Raw genomic sequence first — 20,076 nt, 5'->3', positions numbered from 1 at the left:
TAGAGTCCAGGTTGAGTCTAGTGATGATAGAGTCCAGGTTGAGTCTAGTGATGATAGAGTCCAGGTTGTGTCTAGTGATGATAGAGTCCAGGTTGAGTCTAGTGATGATAGAGTCCAGGTTGAGTCTAGTGATGATAGAGTCCAGGTTGTGTCTAGTGATGATAGAGTCCAGGTTTAGTCTAGTGATGCTGTGATGAGTCAACCATCAGAGGACCCTCCTGTGGAGCTTTGATTTATCAGCCTGGCAAATTGCTGTCTTGATAATTACTCCTCTACTCTAAGAGACTGTGTAATGATGTTACCAGGTAGAGAGACACTGTGCGTGTGTCCGTGCGTGCGTGTGTGCGTGCGTGTCTGTGTGTGCGTGTGTCTGCGTGTGTCTGCATGTGAAGGAGGATAGGATGACTCTTGATGGATGCGTGATTATGTGGCTGGCCATCTGGGCTGTTGTCGCCCAGACACTTAATTTCATTCACGAGAGTGTGTGTGTGTCCAGGTATGCAACACACACACACACACACACACACACACACACACACACACACACACACACGCACACTAATTTGCCTTTGTACACTGTTTTCGTGCAGAGCTGTCAGTGGTAATTAGCGCACCGCGTCCAGAGGATGTGTTGATCTAAAAGCCCAGGTCTTTTTTAGGTATATCTGTACTTGAGTATTTCCAATCTCCAATACTTTTACTTGTATTCCACTACATCTCGGGGGCAAATATTGCACATGTACAGTAGGCTACTCCACTACATTTATTTGTCAGCATTAGTTACTATTTGTAGAGTTTGATTATTATTACAAAACATACATTACCCACTTGAATCCCTATATTTCGGCCTTTTGAAAATATCTACGAATAAGAGGGGAATACCAGCACTCCAGCCTTAATTTTCCGATGCTACTACTCCGCCGAAAATATCCAATCTATAAGCTCACAATGTGTCATGATGCGACACATTGTGAGCTTGTATATCGGCTATTTAAAAACGGGACATTCTGCATAATGCATAATTCTACAGTACTTTTGCTTTTGGTATTTTAAGTACATTTGTATGCCAATGTTGAATTCCGGACTTTTACTTGTAACCGGAATATTGCATTATTGATACTTTTACTTAAGTAAATGTGAGTAGTTTTTCCAACACTGGCCACGCACGCACGCACGCACGCACGCACGCACGCACGCACGCACGCACGCACGCACGCACGCACGCACGCACGCACGCACGCGTCCACTGATCCACAACGCAATCACATGACTCGGAGATCCTGCCCAAATCAGCGTCCTCCGCTAATCGCTGGTACACTTTAACAAATTAGCGCTAACAAGTCCTTATTACCCCCATCGCCCTGCCCCCTCTCCCCTTCCCGCCCCTTCCCCCGCCATACCGCCGTCTAATTAGCACTGCTGTTTTCCGAGCCATCCTCTGCATAGTTATTAGATCTGCCCGTTCATTATGCGCACGCACGCACACACACACACACACACACACACAGTGGGACACCTGTCTCAATAGGGCATGTGTGTATTGTTGGGGGCGGTATATGTGTGTGTAATGCCGGATTTATACCTAGCCGTGCGCCCGCGCGTGTCGCGCGCCATCATGACAAGGTCACAGCGCGTCGTGACCTTGTAGACAGGCTGTTTTGCCTTTGCTCCGACCTTTTATAATGTCCTTTACAATTCAGGCATTTAGCAGACGCTCTTCATCCAGAGTGACTTGCAGTGAGCAATATAAGGAAAACATGCACACATCAAATGCAGAGAGACGGTGTATATATAAACTTTATTACAGGCTCGTGGCCCACAAGGTAAGACAGTACATCACATGAATAAAAATAAATAAAGTGTAGTCAAGTGCCTCAGTGGTCTAGGATCACCGGTAAACCAAGAGCCTATAGCAGGGGTGCCTACACTTTTTTGACTTGAGAACTACTTTTAAAATGACCGACTCAACAATATCTACCCACCAAAAATATTATCCCATTGCTGAAAACAGTTTAAAAATTTACCTGAGGGGCCTTTGGAATAGCGGTGCTGGCGTTACATACAGTATAAGACAAACACTCTTGCAATGGGGAAAAAGAGGTGGAAATGGAATTGGCAGGGTTTTATTTTTTTATATATAACTTTGTAATGCTGCTGACTTTTGTCCGCAACACTCTTGAAAACTAATTATTGCTTTGTGAAGTCACTGAATTCAAGTGGCAGATGCCCAAATTTTTTTATATTTAAATTATATATTTTTCAGGGGCATGTCATGTGGTCTATACTTGCACAGCCTTTGTGATCTACTGGTATAGATCACGATCTATACCTTTTGGGCACCGCTGGCCTATAGAGCGTCGCAGTCCCGCCCTCTTTCATGACGAAGCCAGGCCCAGGAAATAATTCCCAATGCATTTTCCCCATAGACATTTCAAAAAGTATTTATTTAAAGACCTTTTAAGCGTCGTACGAAGCCAACTCGAGTTGTGAGTCGTGTCAAATCATGACAACAAACACAATATTTTGGACCAAACAAATAATTACAAAGAAGAAAAACAACTTTCTAATTATTTGTTCAGCCCAAAACATTGTGTTTATTGTCATGATTTGTCACGACAAGAGTTGGCTTTGTCCGCGGCGTAAACGTCTTTAAATAAATAGTTTTTGAAAAGTCTATGAGGAAAATGAACAGGGAATTATTTTCCGGGTCTCTCGAGGGGGCCGGACTGAGGCATTTTGAGCCACGGACCAAATAAAAAACGAAACCACCAAATAAACAATGTTTGTTTAGTTTGTTCCATTAGGAGAGATAACAGGCAAACCTTGATAAAAAAATAGCAATTCTTCTACATTCTCTAATTGTGGACACTTCTCATTGCAATGAAGCAATGCAGATTACCCTTTGGACATCTGACTCTTTGGTGTGGTTAGGGCTATTACCCTATCAATGTAGGCATTTAGCAGACGCTAACCACACCAAAGGGTCACCATGCAACTCCTTGGGTCTAAACGGTTGCAAGGAGTTAACGCTAAAACCGTCTTGACCCTTTGGTCTGGTTTGGACCATTGAATTCCATGCGTTGAATCACTAGGGACAGCGCGACGCGCGTCAACGTGCAACAGGACATATCACACCACAGGGACAACGCTAAAACCGTCTCGACCCTTTGGTGTGGTTAGGGCTTAACAATAATTTAACAAGAGGGTCTCTCCTCCTTCCTTAAAACGTTTGCTGTTCTGCCAGGACCTATATACGCACCTGCTATAAAATTGAACCGGGTGTGCGGAAGTCATCTCTCCAACAAGTGTAAAATGAAACCAAAATGGACCCGTAAGGGTCCAACCTTACGCACTCAAGAGCTGAAGATCTAAAAAAAATAAAAAATAATAACTACTGGATAATAATGTTTACATGAAACTGTTTGTGTAAACATTGCTCTGGCCGCTGCCAAACAAAAAGCTGTTATTCTGTCTCTAAGTGGTACACAATCCAGCTGGCAGACTTCTAACTATAGCCCACAAAACGGCACCATATAGAAACAGCTGCTCTGCTCTGTTGACCTGCTAGTTTCACTTTGGATTTGAACATTATTGTTACCGGTGGCTTTTTCACAGTCCCCAAATGGACTGTTCAGGTTCCCAATTACTGCATATTTCGATCCTCTCAGTCGGAAACCTCATAATATTATTATGTCCAAAACTGTTACTTTTCAGGATTCAAATTAACGGACGGGAACCCCTTTGGGTGTTTTAAGCATTTTTCTTATACTTTAGCTGTTGAAAAATAGCAGATCTACTAACTTTCAGAGTGAACATAAAATTGATTAAAACATATGGCTTATTGGTGTTATTATTCATAATGTATACTGTTCTGAGGCCAAATATTATTCATAATTGATCTGAGGCCAAATAATAAACCATATAAATGAATCCTTAAGTTGTTTTAGTGAAGTAATTACACATTCGCCATGTTATCCATAAAAATGGCCTATATGAAATGTTGCTATGTGATGGACCTAACGTTGCTATATGGCAACATTTGCATAAAAACTTACCAAAAGATAAAAAAAACTAAAACATTTTCCTCTCCAAAGTACTCCTACAAGACCATCTGAAAGGTTTAAAAAAATAATGCATTTACAAATACATCCGGGTCTTACAGAGTTAACTCAATTTACAATTTACAATTTAGGCATTTAGCAGTCGCTCTTAATCCAGAGCGATTTACATTAAGCAATAACAAAAAGCATGGCATACATCACACATATAAAAAGTAGTTATCATGAAACATGCGTAAGCTAAGAACGTAACAGTGGAGTATCTATGTTAATAACTATACATACTATACTATATTATATCTTTGTTTCTGATGTGGTCCCTGGGACAACATATTTTCAGATGGGGGTTCTTGACGTGAAAAACTTTGAGAACCACTGATATAGAAACATAAGGTTTGTCAGAAAACTGTCATGATTTAGAAGACATTTTGTAGAATCTGGTCTCAGGTCTAAATGGGTTAAGAAATAGGGGAAAAAAAATAGCAGATAGACAATCTCGCTTCGCGCCACCTTTTCCAGCTTGTGGATCTGCATTGCTGCTTCCGATGCTTTAGTGTGATCAAGTAGAGGCGTTACTTAAAATAAAAGAACACAGAAAGTTAAAATATGGAGATCAGAGGTTTCTGCCCGGGATGCTGACCCCTTATTGGCCTGTGCTCATAGCCATACAGGGGGCGCTCATTACATTGGGGCGGCATGCAGTGGCTCAGGGGTAGCGTCAGGGCCGGATCTACCATTATGGGCACTTTGGGCACGTGCCCAGGGGCCCTTTGGGCACCAGGGGCCTTTTTATTTGCTCCACAGAAGTTTTCCCTGCTATAGTCCGAATGAAATAAATAGTGTCTAAAAAGATTAGTGTTTTATTGTTGGTGAGATTGTTGCTGAAAAGTGCAATTGTGTGTAAAGCAGCAACAATGTGCTAGATTGGCTGTTGTTCAAGGTGGGTGCATGTGCCCACTGGGCTGTGTGAGGTCAGGTGATTGGCTGTTGTTCAAGGTGGGTGCATGTGCCCACTGGGCTGTGTGAGGTCAGGTGGAGAGGTGATTCTGGTGGAATAAAATACACTGCTGGTCCACCATCCAGCAGTGCTTAACCCATTTTGGGTGGGAACGCCTTTTGGTGTTTTAAACATTGTTATAATTTAGCTATTGAAAAATAGCAGATCTACAAGCTCATAGCGCGCCACCGAGTGGCGCGCTACGAGCTTGTAGGTCTGCTATTTTTGAAAAATTGTGAAAATATTTATTTCAGAAAACTGGAGGATTTAGAAGATTTTTTTTTAATTTTGAGGTCAGGCCTAAATGGGTTAATTTGTTTTCATTCTGCATGCATAGCATCAGGTGGCTCGACAAAAAAAGGTGAAAACACTGAAATACACTGGCGAATTCTCTTACCCATTTGCTTACTATCTGGGTCAAAAAATAATAATGTGTTTGTTACTGCCTGGCTGTCACTCTGGGGCAGGGTAGGCGACCGGGAATAGGCCAATATAATGGCATACAACCGGCCCAAAACAGCCAACATTTTGCGCGTGCATTACGTGCGCGCACAAACATTTACGCATGCATGTGAAGGGGGGCCCTTCGAGCTTCAGTGCTCTCCTGGGTTCTCTTCATCCCATTCTGGACGGGAACCCCTTTTGGTGTTCTGTACAGCATGGGTTCCCAAAGTGGGGTCTGGGGACCCCTAGGTGTCCTTGAGGGAGTTACAGGGGGTCCCCAGCTAAATGATATAGTTAGGAACCAAATGGACCCTTATGGGTCTGTAACTCTTAGAGTGTACAAATGGAACCAAATGGACCCATTTGTACTAGGGGACAAATGGACAAACTAGGGGACCGTAGCCTAATTCAGGTCAAACCGGGGGGCCCTTGAAATGAAAATGGTTGAGCTGTAAAAATCTTTTCTTATGGGGGTCCTTGGCATATATTTTCAAATCCGCGGGCTAATGAGTATCATTTTGGGGGTCCTTGACAGTTTGGGAACCACTGCTGTACAGTATGTACAGTATTCAAAGTAAAAAAATATTATTTTAAGTTTTTCAGAGAACTTAGGTCAGGACTTCGAAGGCGTTTATAGAATCGGCCATGTAGTCCAAATTGTGTTATCCTAAAACTGGCCTCATTACCCTCATGGGCACAGCCAGGCTTGTGCAGCCCGTGGCTCCTAGGCTCCTAGCCTCGCCCAAAGACCTAAAGATCAGTGCTTCTTTAAATCACTATAAAAACTATTTTATGTTAAGTCGCTTCTCTTAGTATTCTGGCCTCCTCATTATAGTCGATTTACTTTAGTCTCTGCCAGGAGAGGGGACAAGATTTAATTTAGTCTCTGCCAGGAGAGGGGACAAGATTTAATTTAGTCTCTGCGAGGAGAGGGGACAAGATTTAATTTAGTCTCTGCCAGGAGAGGGGACAAGATTTTGCCATGAGGGGGATAACGGAAAAAATCATCTGTGGATAAAGTACAACCTCTTTGTGTGTGCGTGTGTGTGCGTGTGTGCGTGCGCAATAACAGAAACAGAAAATAATACATGATCTAGTGCAGTTCTGTGTGTGTGTTCCAGTCTAGCAGGTGGGCTCACAGATCAACACAATGGTCGCCAGGGAGAACAGACCTCTCACCAATAGACTAATACACTCCTCTGGCAAACAGCAGGGCATACATCACCCTATAAACGCATATTTAGCAGGAATATATTGCCCTATAAAACATACTTTCAGCATGAACACATCACCTTATAAACATAGTTTAGTTCTTTCCAGATCTTTCAAACGACTCACTGTGAGCGTGTATAGCGTGTGAAAAAGTGTACGTCACCAAGAGGGGGGCGGCGTCTGAAAAGCTAGGGACGGCCCTCTCGTGGGCATTGAATTCTAGCCCACATCACTCAGAATAGAGTGACGGTGGTATGTTTTTGTAAATATTGAGCTCGTTCTTGGCGACAACATAGTGAACCAACACCAGGATGGATAGAAAGAACGTCGGGCCCAAATACATTACAAGGACAAGGAAAATGTTGTGAACAAACACGGCTGTGCTTAGATACTTTGTTGAACGTTATGTCTCTGCGCCCGTGCACCGTACAGCCGAGATCCAAGCCATTCTACGTCTTTTTGTAAACTGGTCAATCTGTGTTCCTTGATGCTGTCTCCATGCTGGAAATCTAATTCCGTTTTCTGGCTCATTCCCTCGACGTGACCTGCTGTGGCACTTATTTACTGAGCAAGTCTGCACCATTGTGAGGTCAGTTTAAAAAAAGAATATGTTGACGCCCCCTGCAGGAGATTTTGGTACACACTAATAGGGTACAGAAGACCAGACTCAATTAGCCAATGTTAAAATATAAAATGACACACGGATGCTTCCAACAGAGAGCTCCAGACTCCCCTCCTCTTCAGAGCAACTCAATTCATCTGACAGACAGACAGACAGACAGACGTACAGAGGCGTGGTGCATTTATCTATAGATGTTTACAGGCCTATGTGTGCTTTTTTTGTATTGTCGACTGTAAAGTCGATGTAATTCAGGTGTGCCGGGGACACGGTATACAGTAGCTCTCACATGGCGCTAGCTGCCTGAGTGAGCCAGCCTTATTTGTCAACATGTGAAAAGCAATTTAAGTCCAAGGGAAAGAAATGGATTGGACACAGTCTCAGCCGGCACACTCTCCCACAGACAGACCCTATGTTTCATGTTTAATAAAAAAAGAAAGAAAAGAAAGAAAACGGAGCATTGCAAATTACCTCTACTGTACCTCGCGGAAACAAAAAGTGTTTATTTATTTTCTTTCCTCCTGTGATTTATTTGACCACCCTATGTGTTCCCCTACCCTGCTAGAGGTGTTTATTTGACCACCCTATGTGTCCCCCTACCCCTGCTAGAGGTGTTTATTTGACCACCCTTTGTGTTCCCCTACCCTGCTAGAGGTGTTGTGTTCCCCTACCCTGCTAGAGGGGTTTCCTACGTGTTCCCCTACCCTGCTAGAGGGGTTTCCTATGTGTTCCCCTACCCTGCTAGAGGTGTTTCCTATGTGTTCCCCTACCCTGCTAGAGGTGTTTCACCCTATGTGTTCCCCTACCCTGCTAGAGGGGTTTCCTATGTGTTCCCCTACCCTGCTAGAGGTGTTTCCTATGTGTTCCCCTACCCTGCTAGAGGGGTTTCACCCTATGTGTTCCCCTACCCTGCTAGAGGTGTTTCACCCTATGTGTTCCCCTACCCTGCTAGAGGGGTTTCCAGGACAATTTAGAAGGAAACTATAGGGATTCATCATCCCTTTATCAGTATCACACGGCTTGGTTGAATGCTTGATTCTGATTTTGTCCATCGCCGAATTCAGCGGTGTGTTAATACTGTGTGTCTGGATAATGACCGCTCCACTCTATAACGGACAGATAAAGGCTCGGAACTCCTGGCTGCAGCCAATAGGTCAACTTATCTTCATCTAATTGGTCCTCACTGATGTTAAATGCCACCATTTTAGGCTACTCGGTCTGTGTCTCATAGGAGGGCTGTGGGAACTGCCCACGGCCCTCCTAAGAGACACAGACTGAGTATAGGACAAATTTGTGGTATTTTATCATGGACATTAGTGAGGACCAATTATATGAAGATAGGTTGCATCATGGCACCCTAGGGCGCCACGCAGTGTTGATTTTGTCGACTAATACTACTTGGTTGCATGATGTAAATGGCAGATCAATACAAGCTCCATCTGCTATTATCAGCACGTGTAAAATCGGCCATTACGACGGCATCGACGCCAAAATACACTTTAGTCGACTAAATCAACTGTAGATTTAGTCGACTAACATCGTATGATATTTAGACGACTAAAACTAGACTAGCACTACGTTAGCTATCATTCCGGGTGACTAAAATATGACTATATGAAGTTTTATTCCAAAGACTATGACTAAACTAAAATCAAAATGTGCTGCCAAAATCAACACTGCACAGCAGCCACTTTGAGAAGCCCTTTGTCTAACCAACCTCCTCTCTCTCTCTCTCTCTCTCTCTCTCGCTCTGTGTCTCTCTCTCTCTCTCTCTCTCTCTCTCTCTCTCTCTCTCTCTCTCTCTCTCTCTCTCTCTCTCTCTCTCTCTCTCTCTCTCTCTCTCTCTCTCTGTGTCTCTCTCCCTCCCTGCAGAGGACCTGCTGCCCCTGGGCTTCCCCAGCATCGACATGGGTCCCCAGCTGAAGGTGGTGGAGCGCACGCGCACCGCCACCATGCTGTGCGCGGCCAGCGGCATCCCCGACCCCGAGATCTCCTGGTTCAAAGACTTCCTGCCCGTTGAGCCGGGCAGCAGCATGGGACGCATCAAGCAGCTCCGCTCAGGTGAGCATGCCTCTCATGTTTATCCCATTCTAGATCTGCTATTTCTGAGAAATCGTGAAAATGTGCTGCAAATCTTTGAATATACAGTATATTCTTTCAGAGCGAACGTTTTTAACTCAAATCTTTGCTTCTGGGGGGGTCCCTGGAACAACATATTTTCAGATGGAGGTCGGTGGCCAATTACATATATTTTTTGGGGTCCATGACATGAAATATTGAGCACCACTGATATAGAAACATAGGTATTTCAGAAAACTGTCAGCATTTAGAACGTCAGGCCTAAATGGGTTGTACTTCTTTCTGTTTTCTTTTTCCCGTAACTTAAAAAAAAAAAAAATTACTTTGTCGTACAAGACTGCCGTGCAACAGTAGTGAAAATGGCCGATCTCACAACTGTGAGGGGAGAGGAGAGGAGAGGAGAGGAGAGGAGAGGAGAGGAGAGGAGAGGCATTATACAGCCATAGAGAAGGAAATAAGCAGGGAATTAGTAACCCGGTCGGGATGGTAGAAAGAGGGATTAGGTGTAAACGCTGACATGAGTGCTCGCTCTTAACAGCACATTGTCCAGGCTGGCTTTTGGCGTTCTTCTTACCCCGTCTCGCCCTATGTACGTGATGCAGTACAGCTGTGGTTCTCAAAGTGGGATCCAGGGACCCGCCAGGGGCGCAGATCAACCTTTTACTCTGTTTTGTACATTTCTTGGAAAGAAAAATGTATTAAATGTGTCTGTGATTTCTTCGTATGCGGTATTTAAGTTATTTGTCATATTATGCCCTGTCCAATTTGTTATAATTACGAAGCCTAAAACGCAAAACCACATTTTCACCTTCCAATGTTCAAGTGGAAAAAAAAGCACAATTCAATCGTTAATCGCCATTATCTGTGTGACTATTTATGGTCAAGTTAAATGTGTAACAGTGACAGCCCTATAGCCGAGTCTCTTCCTGTCGTGGCGGTGTGGAGCATTGCGTCGTTTCAAGTTACATGCTTCCTCTCTGCTGCTGCAAGGTGGTGTTAAGGCTGAAGGGCGGGAACATTGCCATTCCCCCCGGTGCCTGGAAGTTGTTGTTTCTTTTTGTGTGTGTGTGTGTGTCACAGTGTGTACACACACGCACGCACGCACGCACGCGGGCACACACGCACGCACGCACGCAAGCACGCACGCACGTGCGCGAGCGCGAGCACACACTCACACAGGAAGAGAAACAGGAAGAAACGTCAGTGGGCTCGTTCCCCCCGGAGTCTTTGAGCACCCTAGAGGACGGATTCTCATATTTCATGAGGCGCTGGCGCAGCCAGCAAAATACCAAGCCAGCTTTGTTGTGGTTCAATATCTCAATATATTATAATAGTATTATTAATCCATTGAGACCTGGAACGCATCCATGTCACGTTAGCGTTTTAACCACATTAACCATTAACCCATTTTGGGGCGGGAACCCCTTTTGGTGTTTTAAACATTGTTATAATTTAGCTATTGAAAAATAGCAGATCTACAAGCTCATAGCGCGCCACCGAGTGGCGCGCTATGAGCTTGTAGGTCTGCTATTTTTGAAAAATCGTTAAAATGTGCCTCAAATCTTTCCGAAAATTGTCATGATTTAGAAAACTTTTTTTTTTAAATTTCGACGTCAGGCCTGAATGGGTTAAAAAGGTGCAGTATAAGTGAAGTTTGCGCAGTGAGTGAAGTTGGCTCGTTAAAAACTTAAAATATAGTGGTAAGGAGCTGAAAGTGCATTCCAGGTCGGCATATGGAGAGAGAACTATCGGGATAAACGAGTGGAATTGGAAGTGATGGCACGAAGCAATGAGCAGACACACGTTGGAACTGGAAACGCTATACAATTGAAGCTGATGAATGGTCACTCTCTCCTGGGTTGATGAAATCGGCAGCCCACCTGAAAATGTATTTTCTGTTAAAGAGCTGGAGTCACCGGGAGACTCCCGTCATATAAAAATTAAACACTCTACGGCTAAATGACTACCATCAGAATATATAGAGCTTCACGCTTTTAACTCAAAATGTTTTGTTTCAACCAAAAAGTATGCCTTACTCTACCTTCAAACCCACTCACCGTGCACCACCATTTCACCTATCCTCCTCCTATCCTCTCACAAATCCATGTTCTCGCTTCACAGCCAGGAGAATCTGGGAAGCAGTGATCCATGTAGTATTCCGTCCGCTCTGGTTTAAAAGACAACAGATGCTGCTTATTAGCGCAATGTATTTATGGAGTAACAACACGCACACTGTTTTTTTCCTTTTGTCCCTGGGGCGACTGACTGGCACCACAAATAAGGCTCAGCGAACAAGTAGCACGCTGTAAGTAAAATAACTATCGTGAGGCAAAACAGCGTAATGTAATTGCCTTCATGTATTATAATGTACGTTCCCCGTTTTCCCCAAACCCTGAATGTTAAAAAGATATGTGAGTGGAGAGACACACTGTGAATTTTTGCCAAGTTCCATTATGCAAATGCAGGTAATCCACCATAGGAGAGTTAATTATAAGTCATTATTAGCAGCATGCCCGATGGAGACAAGCCACAGTGGCAAGTTCTCTATAGACTCAGTAATCACTTTAAACACTCTCCGAGTTCCTCTAGTGATGATTTAAAGTTAAAAAGGTTTGTGGCCACAAGCGTTTCAAACGCCTACCTAAACCCTCCTGCTGCTGCCTTCTTTCCTTAACCCATTTTGGGCGGGAACCCCTTTTGGTGTTAGCATTATGTTATGCTTTAGCTATTGAAAAATAGCAGATCTACAAGCTCATAGCGCGCCACCGAGTGGCGCGCTACGAGCTTGTAGGTCTGCTATTTTTGAAAACTCGAAGAACGACTGACATAGAAACATAGCTTTTTCAGAAAACTGTCAGGATGTAGAAGACATTCTTAGAATCTGATCTCAGGTCAGAATGGGTTAACCCATTCTGGACGGGAACCCCTTTTGGTGTTTTAAGGATTACTAGAGGGGTGCCCGTGGGGCCTCTACGGCGGTGCCCAACGGGCACTGGCCTACTTGGAACGATTGCATTTCTGCATGTGTCTCTCTGTGTCCCTTTATATGGAGTTCTGTGTCAGCCATGCCCAAATATGGACTCTGGGCAGGTGCTTCGTCCAGAGCCCCGATCAGAGGCGTTTTTGAGACGGTTCTGGACAACCGTGGGTCCGACCGACTCATTACACACAGACGTACACACAGACAGAAACTTGGTGCACTTATGCCCATATATGGAGTTCTTTGTAAGGCATGCCCAAATATGGAGTATATGCAGCCAGCTTGTGGAGTTCTGTGTCAGGCATGCCTGATCCAGAACCGGACTTTATGGGGCGATTCTGGACAACCGTGGGTCCGACCGACTCGACACCGGACACTGCACCCCCTGCTGTGGTGTGGAACACGTGTGTGTCGGTGGCGCTAACGGTTCTCGAGTTACATGGATTACACACAGACATACAGACAGACAGAGACTTGGTGCATTTATCTAGATTTATCTAGAATCTAGATAAATCTAGATAAATGCTATCTAGATTCTAGATAGTCCTAAATGGGTGAGGCACTCTCGCTGACTCGTCAGAGACTGGTCACCAATTGCAAGGTTTTTTAAAAGAGGAATGGAAAAGAGTAATATGTATGAGAATAAGTAGAACTGCATTATGGGAGTATAGACTGCATTTTTTTCTCAGGTCTAAATTGGTTAAACTAAATGTGTTGTTTGTTCACCCATTTGTTTCCGCCCTCATTATTTTTAATGGCTTCTATAAGCGAGAATAAGTAGGATGCATTTTCTCCAGGTCATTAGTTGATCCTTTAAAGGCGAGATACACTCCATCTCTGTATTGCTAGCAAGTATTAAACTGCTAGTATCATCTTTGTCGGGTGGAAACTTCATAATTATGTCCAAAACTGTTACCAGGAGTCAGATTATTTTTTTTGAACTAGACCGGTGGCCGGCTGTAGAGCACAGTCAGTAACGATGGAAGTTGGAGATCCATGCCCCGCCCGGCTATACAATACCCGCTGTACCCGTGTCAGAGTACCCGTTCCACCCATCTGTCTGTGTCCCTTTGATGCCCATATATGGAGATTTCTGGATCTGTCTCTCTGTGTCCCTTTATTCCTATGGAGGTCTGTGTCATGCATGCCCAAATCTGGAGTGTTGTGATGTTAGAACAAACCAGCTCCATATATGGAGCCTAGTCAGGGGCCCTGTCCAGAGCCCGGGCAGAGGCCTTTTGTGGCGGTTCTGGACAACTGTATCCGTGTTCATTGTCCGACCGACTCGACACCGGGCACTGCACTCCCTGTGGGGGTGTGGAACGCGTGTGTCAAATTTGAAGTCGGCGGGGCAAACGGTTCTCGAGTTACGTGGATTACAGCCGGTGACAGAGATGACATCTTTTGATAACATCCAAAACTGCTAGCATAGACTCTACAGCCCACTTGAGTTGGAACAATATATTTATACTTATATGTTCCTGCTCCTTTTCTTTTTTTCCTTCTACACCAAATATCTTCTCCGGTTTGCGTTGTGACACATTGTGAGCTTGTGGAGCGGATGTTTTCGCCAAATGTTTCCCCCTGAATAGTGACGCTAAATGGGATGCTGAGAAGTGAGATGTGAGTGGCAACACTTTATGGGCCAAATGGGAGAAACTAGTTCAAAACAGTTGCACACATCCATATAGTTCCTTGCTGGTGCTTGACAATAGATCAAGAGATAAAAAAGGTCTGCACACAGCTCTGCTCCACAGTGCTTTGTTTATTGTGAAAACACTGACACACATGACATCGAAATGGGAGAAGTGTCTGCTGTGAGTGCAGCACGGACCATTGTTGTGTACCGCATGGATCAGCCTGGATCAGCCTATCTGTGGCTGACATTGTTGTCTTTAGGTTCTAGGGATTCCGCCCGGCAACCAGAGAGTGATCCGGTGTGAAAGGACAGATCACAGATCTCTAGAGCAGTGGTTCCAAACCTTTTCATGTCAAGGACCTCCAATTGACACGAATTAGCCCTGCGGACCCCCATATTAAAACATATGCCAGGTAGGGACCCCCCATAAGAGAAGATCTTTACGGCACTAGCAGTGATTCTCAACCCGTTTAATTTCAGGGACCCCCAGTTTGTCATGCATTAGTCTACGGACCCCCGTTTTATGGCATTTCTATTTTCTACCTCTGGGACCTCAATTTATATTGTAAAATCAATGTTAATTTTACACTGAGTTACAGACCCATAAGGGTCCATTTGGTTCCAAGCTATCATTTAGCTGGGGACCCCCTGGAAGTCCCTCGGGGACCCCTGGGGGAACCACTGCTCTATAGAGATGTGATCCAGTATGAAAGACAGATCACAGATTGTTGTTGGTTTAGTATAATGTAGGCTCACTCAACACCTACTACGTCACTACCGCGTTACCACGGTAACCAATGCACAGAGCGGGGCCGTGACTGAATGCACACATACATCTATGATCTGATTTGATTTGATTTTTATTTAGCACAGTATAGAGCAATACAGTAAAGCATACAAAAATAACCAAGGGAAAGTGCCAGGAGGTGGCAAGAAGCCCTGGGGGCTTATACCTATATATAAAATACAATATAAAAGACATTATAAGAAGATTTAAATAATTTCCAGAAGACATGATTGCAGTATATATAACAGTATATAACTTGCAATCATACAACATGATTCAAAATACTTGAATACTACAAGCTCATAGCGCGCCACCGAGTGGCGCGCTACCAGCATTGTAGGTCTGCTATTTTTGAAAAATCATAAAAATGCGGCACAAATCTTTGAATATATATTCTTTCAGAGCGAACGTTTTTTTTATTTTGACGCCAGGCCTAAATGGGTTAAGTGATTTGGTCAATCAGAACAACCTTCAATTTGTTCTTAAACAAGTTCAGAGAAGAAATAGAATAGAATATTTGTCCCAAAGTGTATAGTACCTCTGTATCTAATAGAAAACTGGCCATGACTAGTACGATAAAGATGGAGATGAGTAGCCTGTCTAGTGTTGTATTTGTGGACTTTGTGGAGAATTTGTTTGAAAGTAATTACTAAAAGGCCCGGGGATGGAGTTGGGGGATCACTTGCTAATAACGATGGCGGAGAGCCTCTCAGTCATCTCCATGTCATCTCCATGTCACCTCCATGTCATCTCCATGTCATCTCCATGTCACCTCCATGTCACCTCCATGTCACCTCCATGTCATCTCCATGTCACCTCCATGTCATCTCCATGTCACCTCCATGTCACCTCCATGTCATCTCCATGTCACCTCCATGTCATCTCCATGTCATCTCCATGTCATCTCCATGTCACCTCCATGTCATCTCCATGTCACCTCCATGTCATCTCCATGTCATCTCCATGTCACCTCCATGTCATCTCCATGTCATCTCCATGTCATCTCCATGTCACCTCCATGTCATCTCCATGTCATCTCCATGTCACCTCCATGTCATCTCCATGTCACCTCCATGTCATCTCCATGTCACCTCCATGTCATCTCCATGTCATCTCCATGTCATCTCCATGTCATCTCCATGTCACCTCCATGTCATCTCCATGTCACCACCCCATCAATCAACATGTGTTAGTTCGGCCGCTGATCCCCGTCTGACAGAAGCGTAATTTCAGAAAGAAATATGGGCTGGCAAAACAATAAGTTCCCATAGCCCGGGCCATTTTTTTTATTATTATAATTATTTAAGCAAAAACAGTTGAGCTTGTAGATCCACTATTTCCGCTGTTTGCTTGGGACTGAAAAGAGAAAATGTTTGCCTATAGTGACATTCCCCAAAATAGAGATATGCCACGTTGAAAGTGTTAATAAATAAATATGGATGTAGATGGATGGGTATCGATTGCGATTAAATCGGATTAAAAAAAAATCAGAGTTGGGGACAATAACTTAGCATCAGAGCATTTAATGCTCTGATACAAAAAATCATCTTGTCCCTAACACAAACATTAAATGCCATTAACAATGAAGAGAATTTAATGATTGTTTTGTCACCGATTGTTTTACATCACCATTACATCACCTAATTATAGCAACATGAGTTAGACTTATATATATTAGCGCCCCTCACTTCACACAGGTGTGATTTTTATTATTATTAGCCTATTATTTTCATTCATTCATCCAAGTGGTTAAAATGAAATTGATGCTAAATTATCTCCTTTTGATGGGGACCCTGTGGAACCCCCTCAAGGACCCCTGGGGGTCCCTGGAAACAAAGGGGGAAAAACCCTCATATGTCCTAAACTGTTACTTTTCAGGATTCAAATACAAAAGCAGCAAAAATGCTGATACTTTTGATGCTTTAGTGTGACACTGTAGTACATAGTACTCGTTGTAGAGTCGCTGCTTCTTCACCTGGAAAGGAGCCAGCTTAGGTGGTTCGGGCATCTGGTTAGGATGCCTCTCAGGCGTCTCCCTAGGGAGGTCCTTGAGGCACGTCCCACTGGGAGGACCCCCCGGGGGCAGACCAAGGCGCAGTTGGAGGAATCAAATCGACTCACTGGCCTTGGAACGCCTCGGGATCCCCCAGGAGGAAGTTACTAATGTTTCTCTGGAGAGGGAAGCCTGGAGCTCTCTGGTGGAGCTGTTGCCCCCGCGACCCGACTACGGATAAACAGCTGCAGATGGATGGATGTAGTACAGTATGATCAAGTATACAGTTGGAGGCCATCGATATTGTCCTTTTCTTTTTGCTGAGGTTTGCGTGATCTGCGCAAAAGGACAGTTAACCCATTTTGGGCGGGAACCCCTTTTGGTGTTTTAAACATTGTTATAATTTAGCTATTGAAAAATAGCAGATCTACAAGCTCATAGCGCGCCACCGAGTGGCGCGCTACGAGCTTGTAGGTCTGCTATTTTTGAAAAATCGTGAAAATATTTATTTCAGAAAACTTTAGAAGGATTTAGAAGGATTTTTTAAAATTTTGAGGTCAGGCCTAAATGGGTCAAATGATAAGGGACAATATCGGTGGCACCCAACTGTAGGCGTTCATTTATGAAAAACACAACAACAGAATGTGGAGAGGTTTCTGCCCTGCCAGCGACGATGTCTTCATCTTGGTTCCACTCTCTAAACGAGCCTCTAGTGTGACGGTCTGACCAGAAGACATCATTGTCATGTTAATTTAGCTGTGGATCCAATCAATGTGAAATCACGTAGAGAGATGCAAGCGCACGGCCCGAGCCCCGGTGAGCCCCGAGACGTATAGCTTCCATTTGCAAAATAAATTAAAACAAAGCGGTTTAGAGTTGACGTGTTAAGACCAAATAGAAGGTAACCCTGTATTTCGTAGATTAATGCCATACTTCCTCATACAACGTTGTGCAAAATGTGCCGATCTACAAGCTCACAGCGCGCTCACAGCTCATAGATTGGCTATTTTCGGTAAACAGTGTGTCTGTGTGGGTTGTATGAATATTAAACCAATGCAAAGTATTAACGGAACAAGACCCCATCAGCAAAAACAAATAAGAAGAAATCCTTTGAATTTACCTCTGGGGGGCACCGACCGGATGTCGTCCCGTTCACGCTGGTTCAGCCCTCCTCTTCCGCTGGTGCGTCTTTGTTTTCATTCCTACTAACAACAAACTATACAACCTTCTGCATGAAAGGCATACGGCATTATGCTCTAACCACTACACTAGGGCTGCCCTGGATTAGTGACTAAATAAAAACTACATTTGAACATACAGGGTTTCCACCCAACATGGACATAATGTAATGAAAAGCCTTACACAGGGTTGGTATAGGATTGAAAGCACGTTGTCAGCTTGTTCTCTGTACAAGCTTTAGCAACGCTGGATGGATCCCTGCCAGCCTGCTGTATCATTAACATCTCTCTTCAAGGTTTGGGGACATTGTTCACATTTTGCACACTCCAGCCCTTTGATGCCGTTTGATACAGGTTTTGAAGCACTATTTCTTCCGTAATAAAAACTGTTTCCCTGTGAACTAAGGGGAGTAACTCACGGCATAAATTTAACTCGGAGACAAGACAGCTGAATAATAATACATCATTTGTATTCAATGAATCGGACGAGGTGGACAGTAAGATGGTAAATAGTGTTCTCTCCCGTATTATCAGTGTTTCACATATTGAATAGACCATGTTAAAACCCTCTCTCGTATGGTTTGATCAACTCCTGGCAGAGAGTGCATGGGGCCAAAACCTTCTGTTCACCAGTGGTGGAAAGTAACTGTACTTGTACTGGAGTATGTCCAATTTCCAATACTTTTACTTCTACTCCACTACCTCTACCACTACCTCTTTACTACACTCAAAGTCCTACCTCATCAATCCTATCCAACAATAACAAAATATTCTACGTCTTGGGTCTGAGAGGCTAAATCTCATCAGGTGGTCCGACGTGGCTCAAACGGCAAATAAATAAAGGGCCTTGACATGAAAAGGTTTGAAAAGCACTGCTCTAGAGGAAGAGCCACTGCTATTGGTAATGTGTGCCTACGCCTTTCAACCACGATTATCAACCTGTGTACTATAAGTGGACCCACCAAATTACACACACACGCACGCTCAGTACAGTACAGTGTACCTGGGCATGCCACAGAGGTTGGTATAGTTTACCTTGGTATAGTCTATAGGGCGTTGGTATAGTCTACCTGGGCATGCCACATAGGTTGGTATAGTCTACCTGGGTATAGTCTATAGGGCGTTGGTATAGTCTACCTGGGCATGCCACATAGGTTGGTATAGTCTACCTGGGCATGCCACAGAGGTGGGTATAGTGTACCTGGGCATGCCACAGAGGTGGGTATAGTGTACCTGGGCATGCCACAGAGGTTGGTATAGTCTACCTGGGCATGCCACATAGGTTGGTATAGTCTACCTGGGCATGCCACAGAGGTGGGTATAGTTTACCTGGGCATGCCACAGAGGTTGGTATAGTTTACCTGGGCATGCCACAGAGGTGGGTATAGTTTACCTGGGCATGCCACAGAGGTTGGTATAGTTTACCTGGGCATGCCACAGAGGTGGGTATAGTGTACCTGGGCATGCCACAGAGGTTGGTATAGTCTACCTGGGCATGCCACAGAGGTTGGTATAGTTTACCTGGGCATGCCACAGAGGTGGGTATAGTTTACCTGGGCATGCCACAGAGGTTGGTATAGTTTACCTGGGCATGCCACAGAGGTGGGTATAGTGTACCTGGGCATGCCACAGAGGTTGGTATAGTTTACCTGGGCATGCCACAGAGGTGGGTATAGTTTACCTGGGCATGCCACAGAGGTTGGTATAGTTTACCTGGGCATGCCACAGAGGTGGGTATAGTCTACCTGGGCATGCCACAGAGGTTGGTATAGTCTACCTGGGCATGCCACAGAGGTTGGTATAGTTTACCTGGGCATGCCACAGAGGTTGGTATAGTCTACCTGGGCATGCCACAGAGGTGGGTATAGTGTACCTGGGCATGCCACAGAGGTGGGTATAGTGTACCTGGGCATGCCACAGAGGTGGGTATAGTTTACCTGGGCATGCCACAGAGGTTGGTATAGTTTACCTGGGCATGCCACAGAGGTTGGTATAGTCTACCTGGGCATGCCACAGAGGTGGGTATAGTCTACCTGGGCATGCCACAGAGGTTGGTATAGTTTACCTGGGCATGCCACAGAGGTGGGTAT

The 20,076-nt window shown here is 44.4% G+C and overlaps 1 protein-coding gene across 12 annotated transcripts in view; it reads left to right on the top strand.

Annotated features, from left to right (window-relative positions):
- Positions 1-20,076, top strand: part of LOC306931939 (receptor-type tyrosine-protein phosphatase S-like) — a 257,462-nt gene that overhangs the window by 127,747 nt on the left and 109,639 nt on the right. For 11 of the 12 annotated variants that reach the window (XM_079513634.1, XM_079513633.1, XM_079513632.1 and 8 more), the window contains one exon: positions 9,203-9,391. The exons of the other annotated variant lie outside the window; for it this stretch is intronic. In XM_079513634.1, coding sequence (XP_079369760.1) covers positions 9,203-9,391 — 189 coding nt within the window. The remainder of the gene's footprint in view (positions 1-9,202; positions 9,392-20,076) is intronic. 12 annotated transcript variants of the gene reach the window in all.

Source organism: Electrona antarctica, assembly GCF_951216825.1.
Source record: "Electrona antarctica genome assembly, chromosome: 1".
Classification (NCBI taxonomy): Eukaryota; Metazoa; Chordata; class Actinopteri; order Myctophiformes; family Myctophidae; genus Electrona; species Electrona antarctica.
Note: the sequence above shows the minus strand (reverse complement) of the source record. Positions and strands in the feature narration are given on the sequence as shown.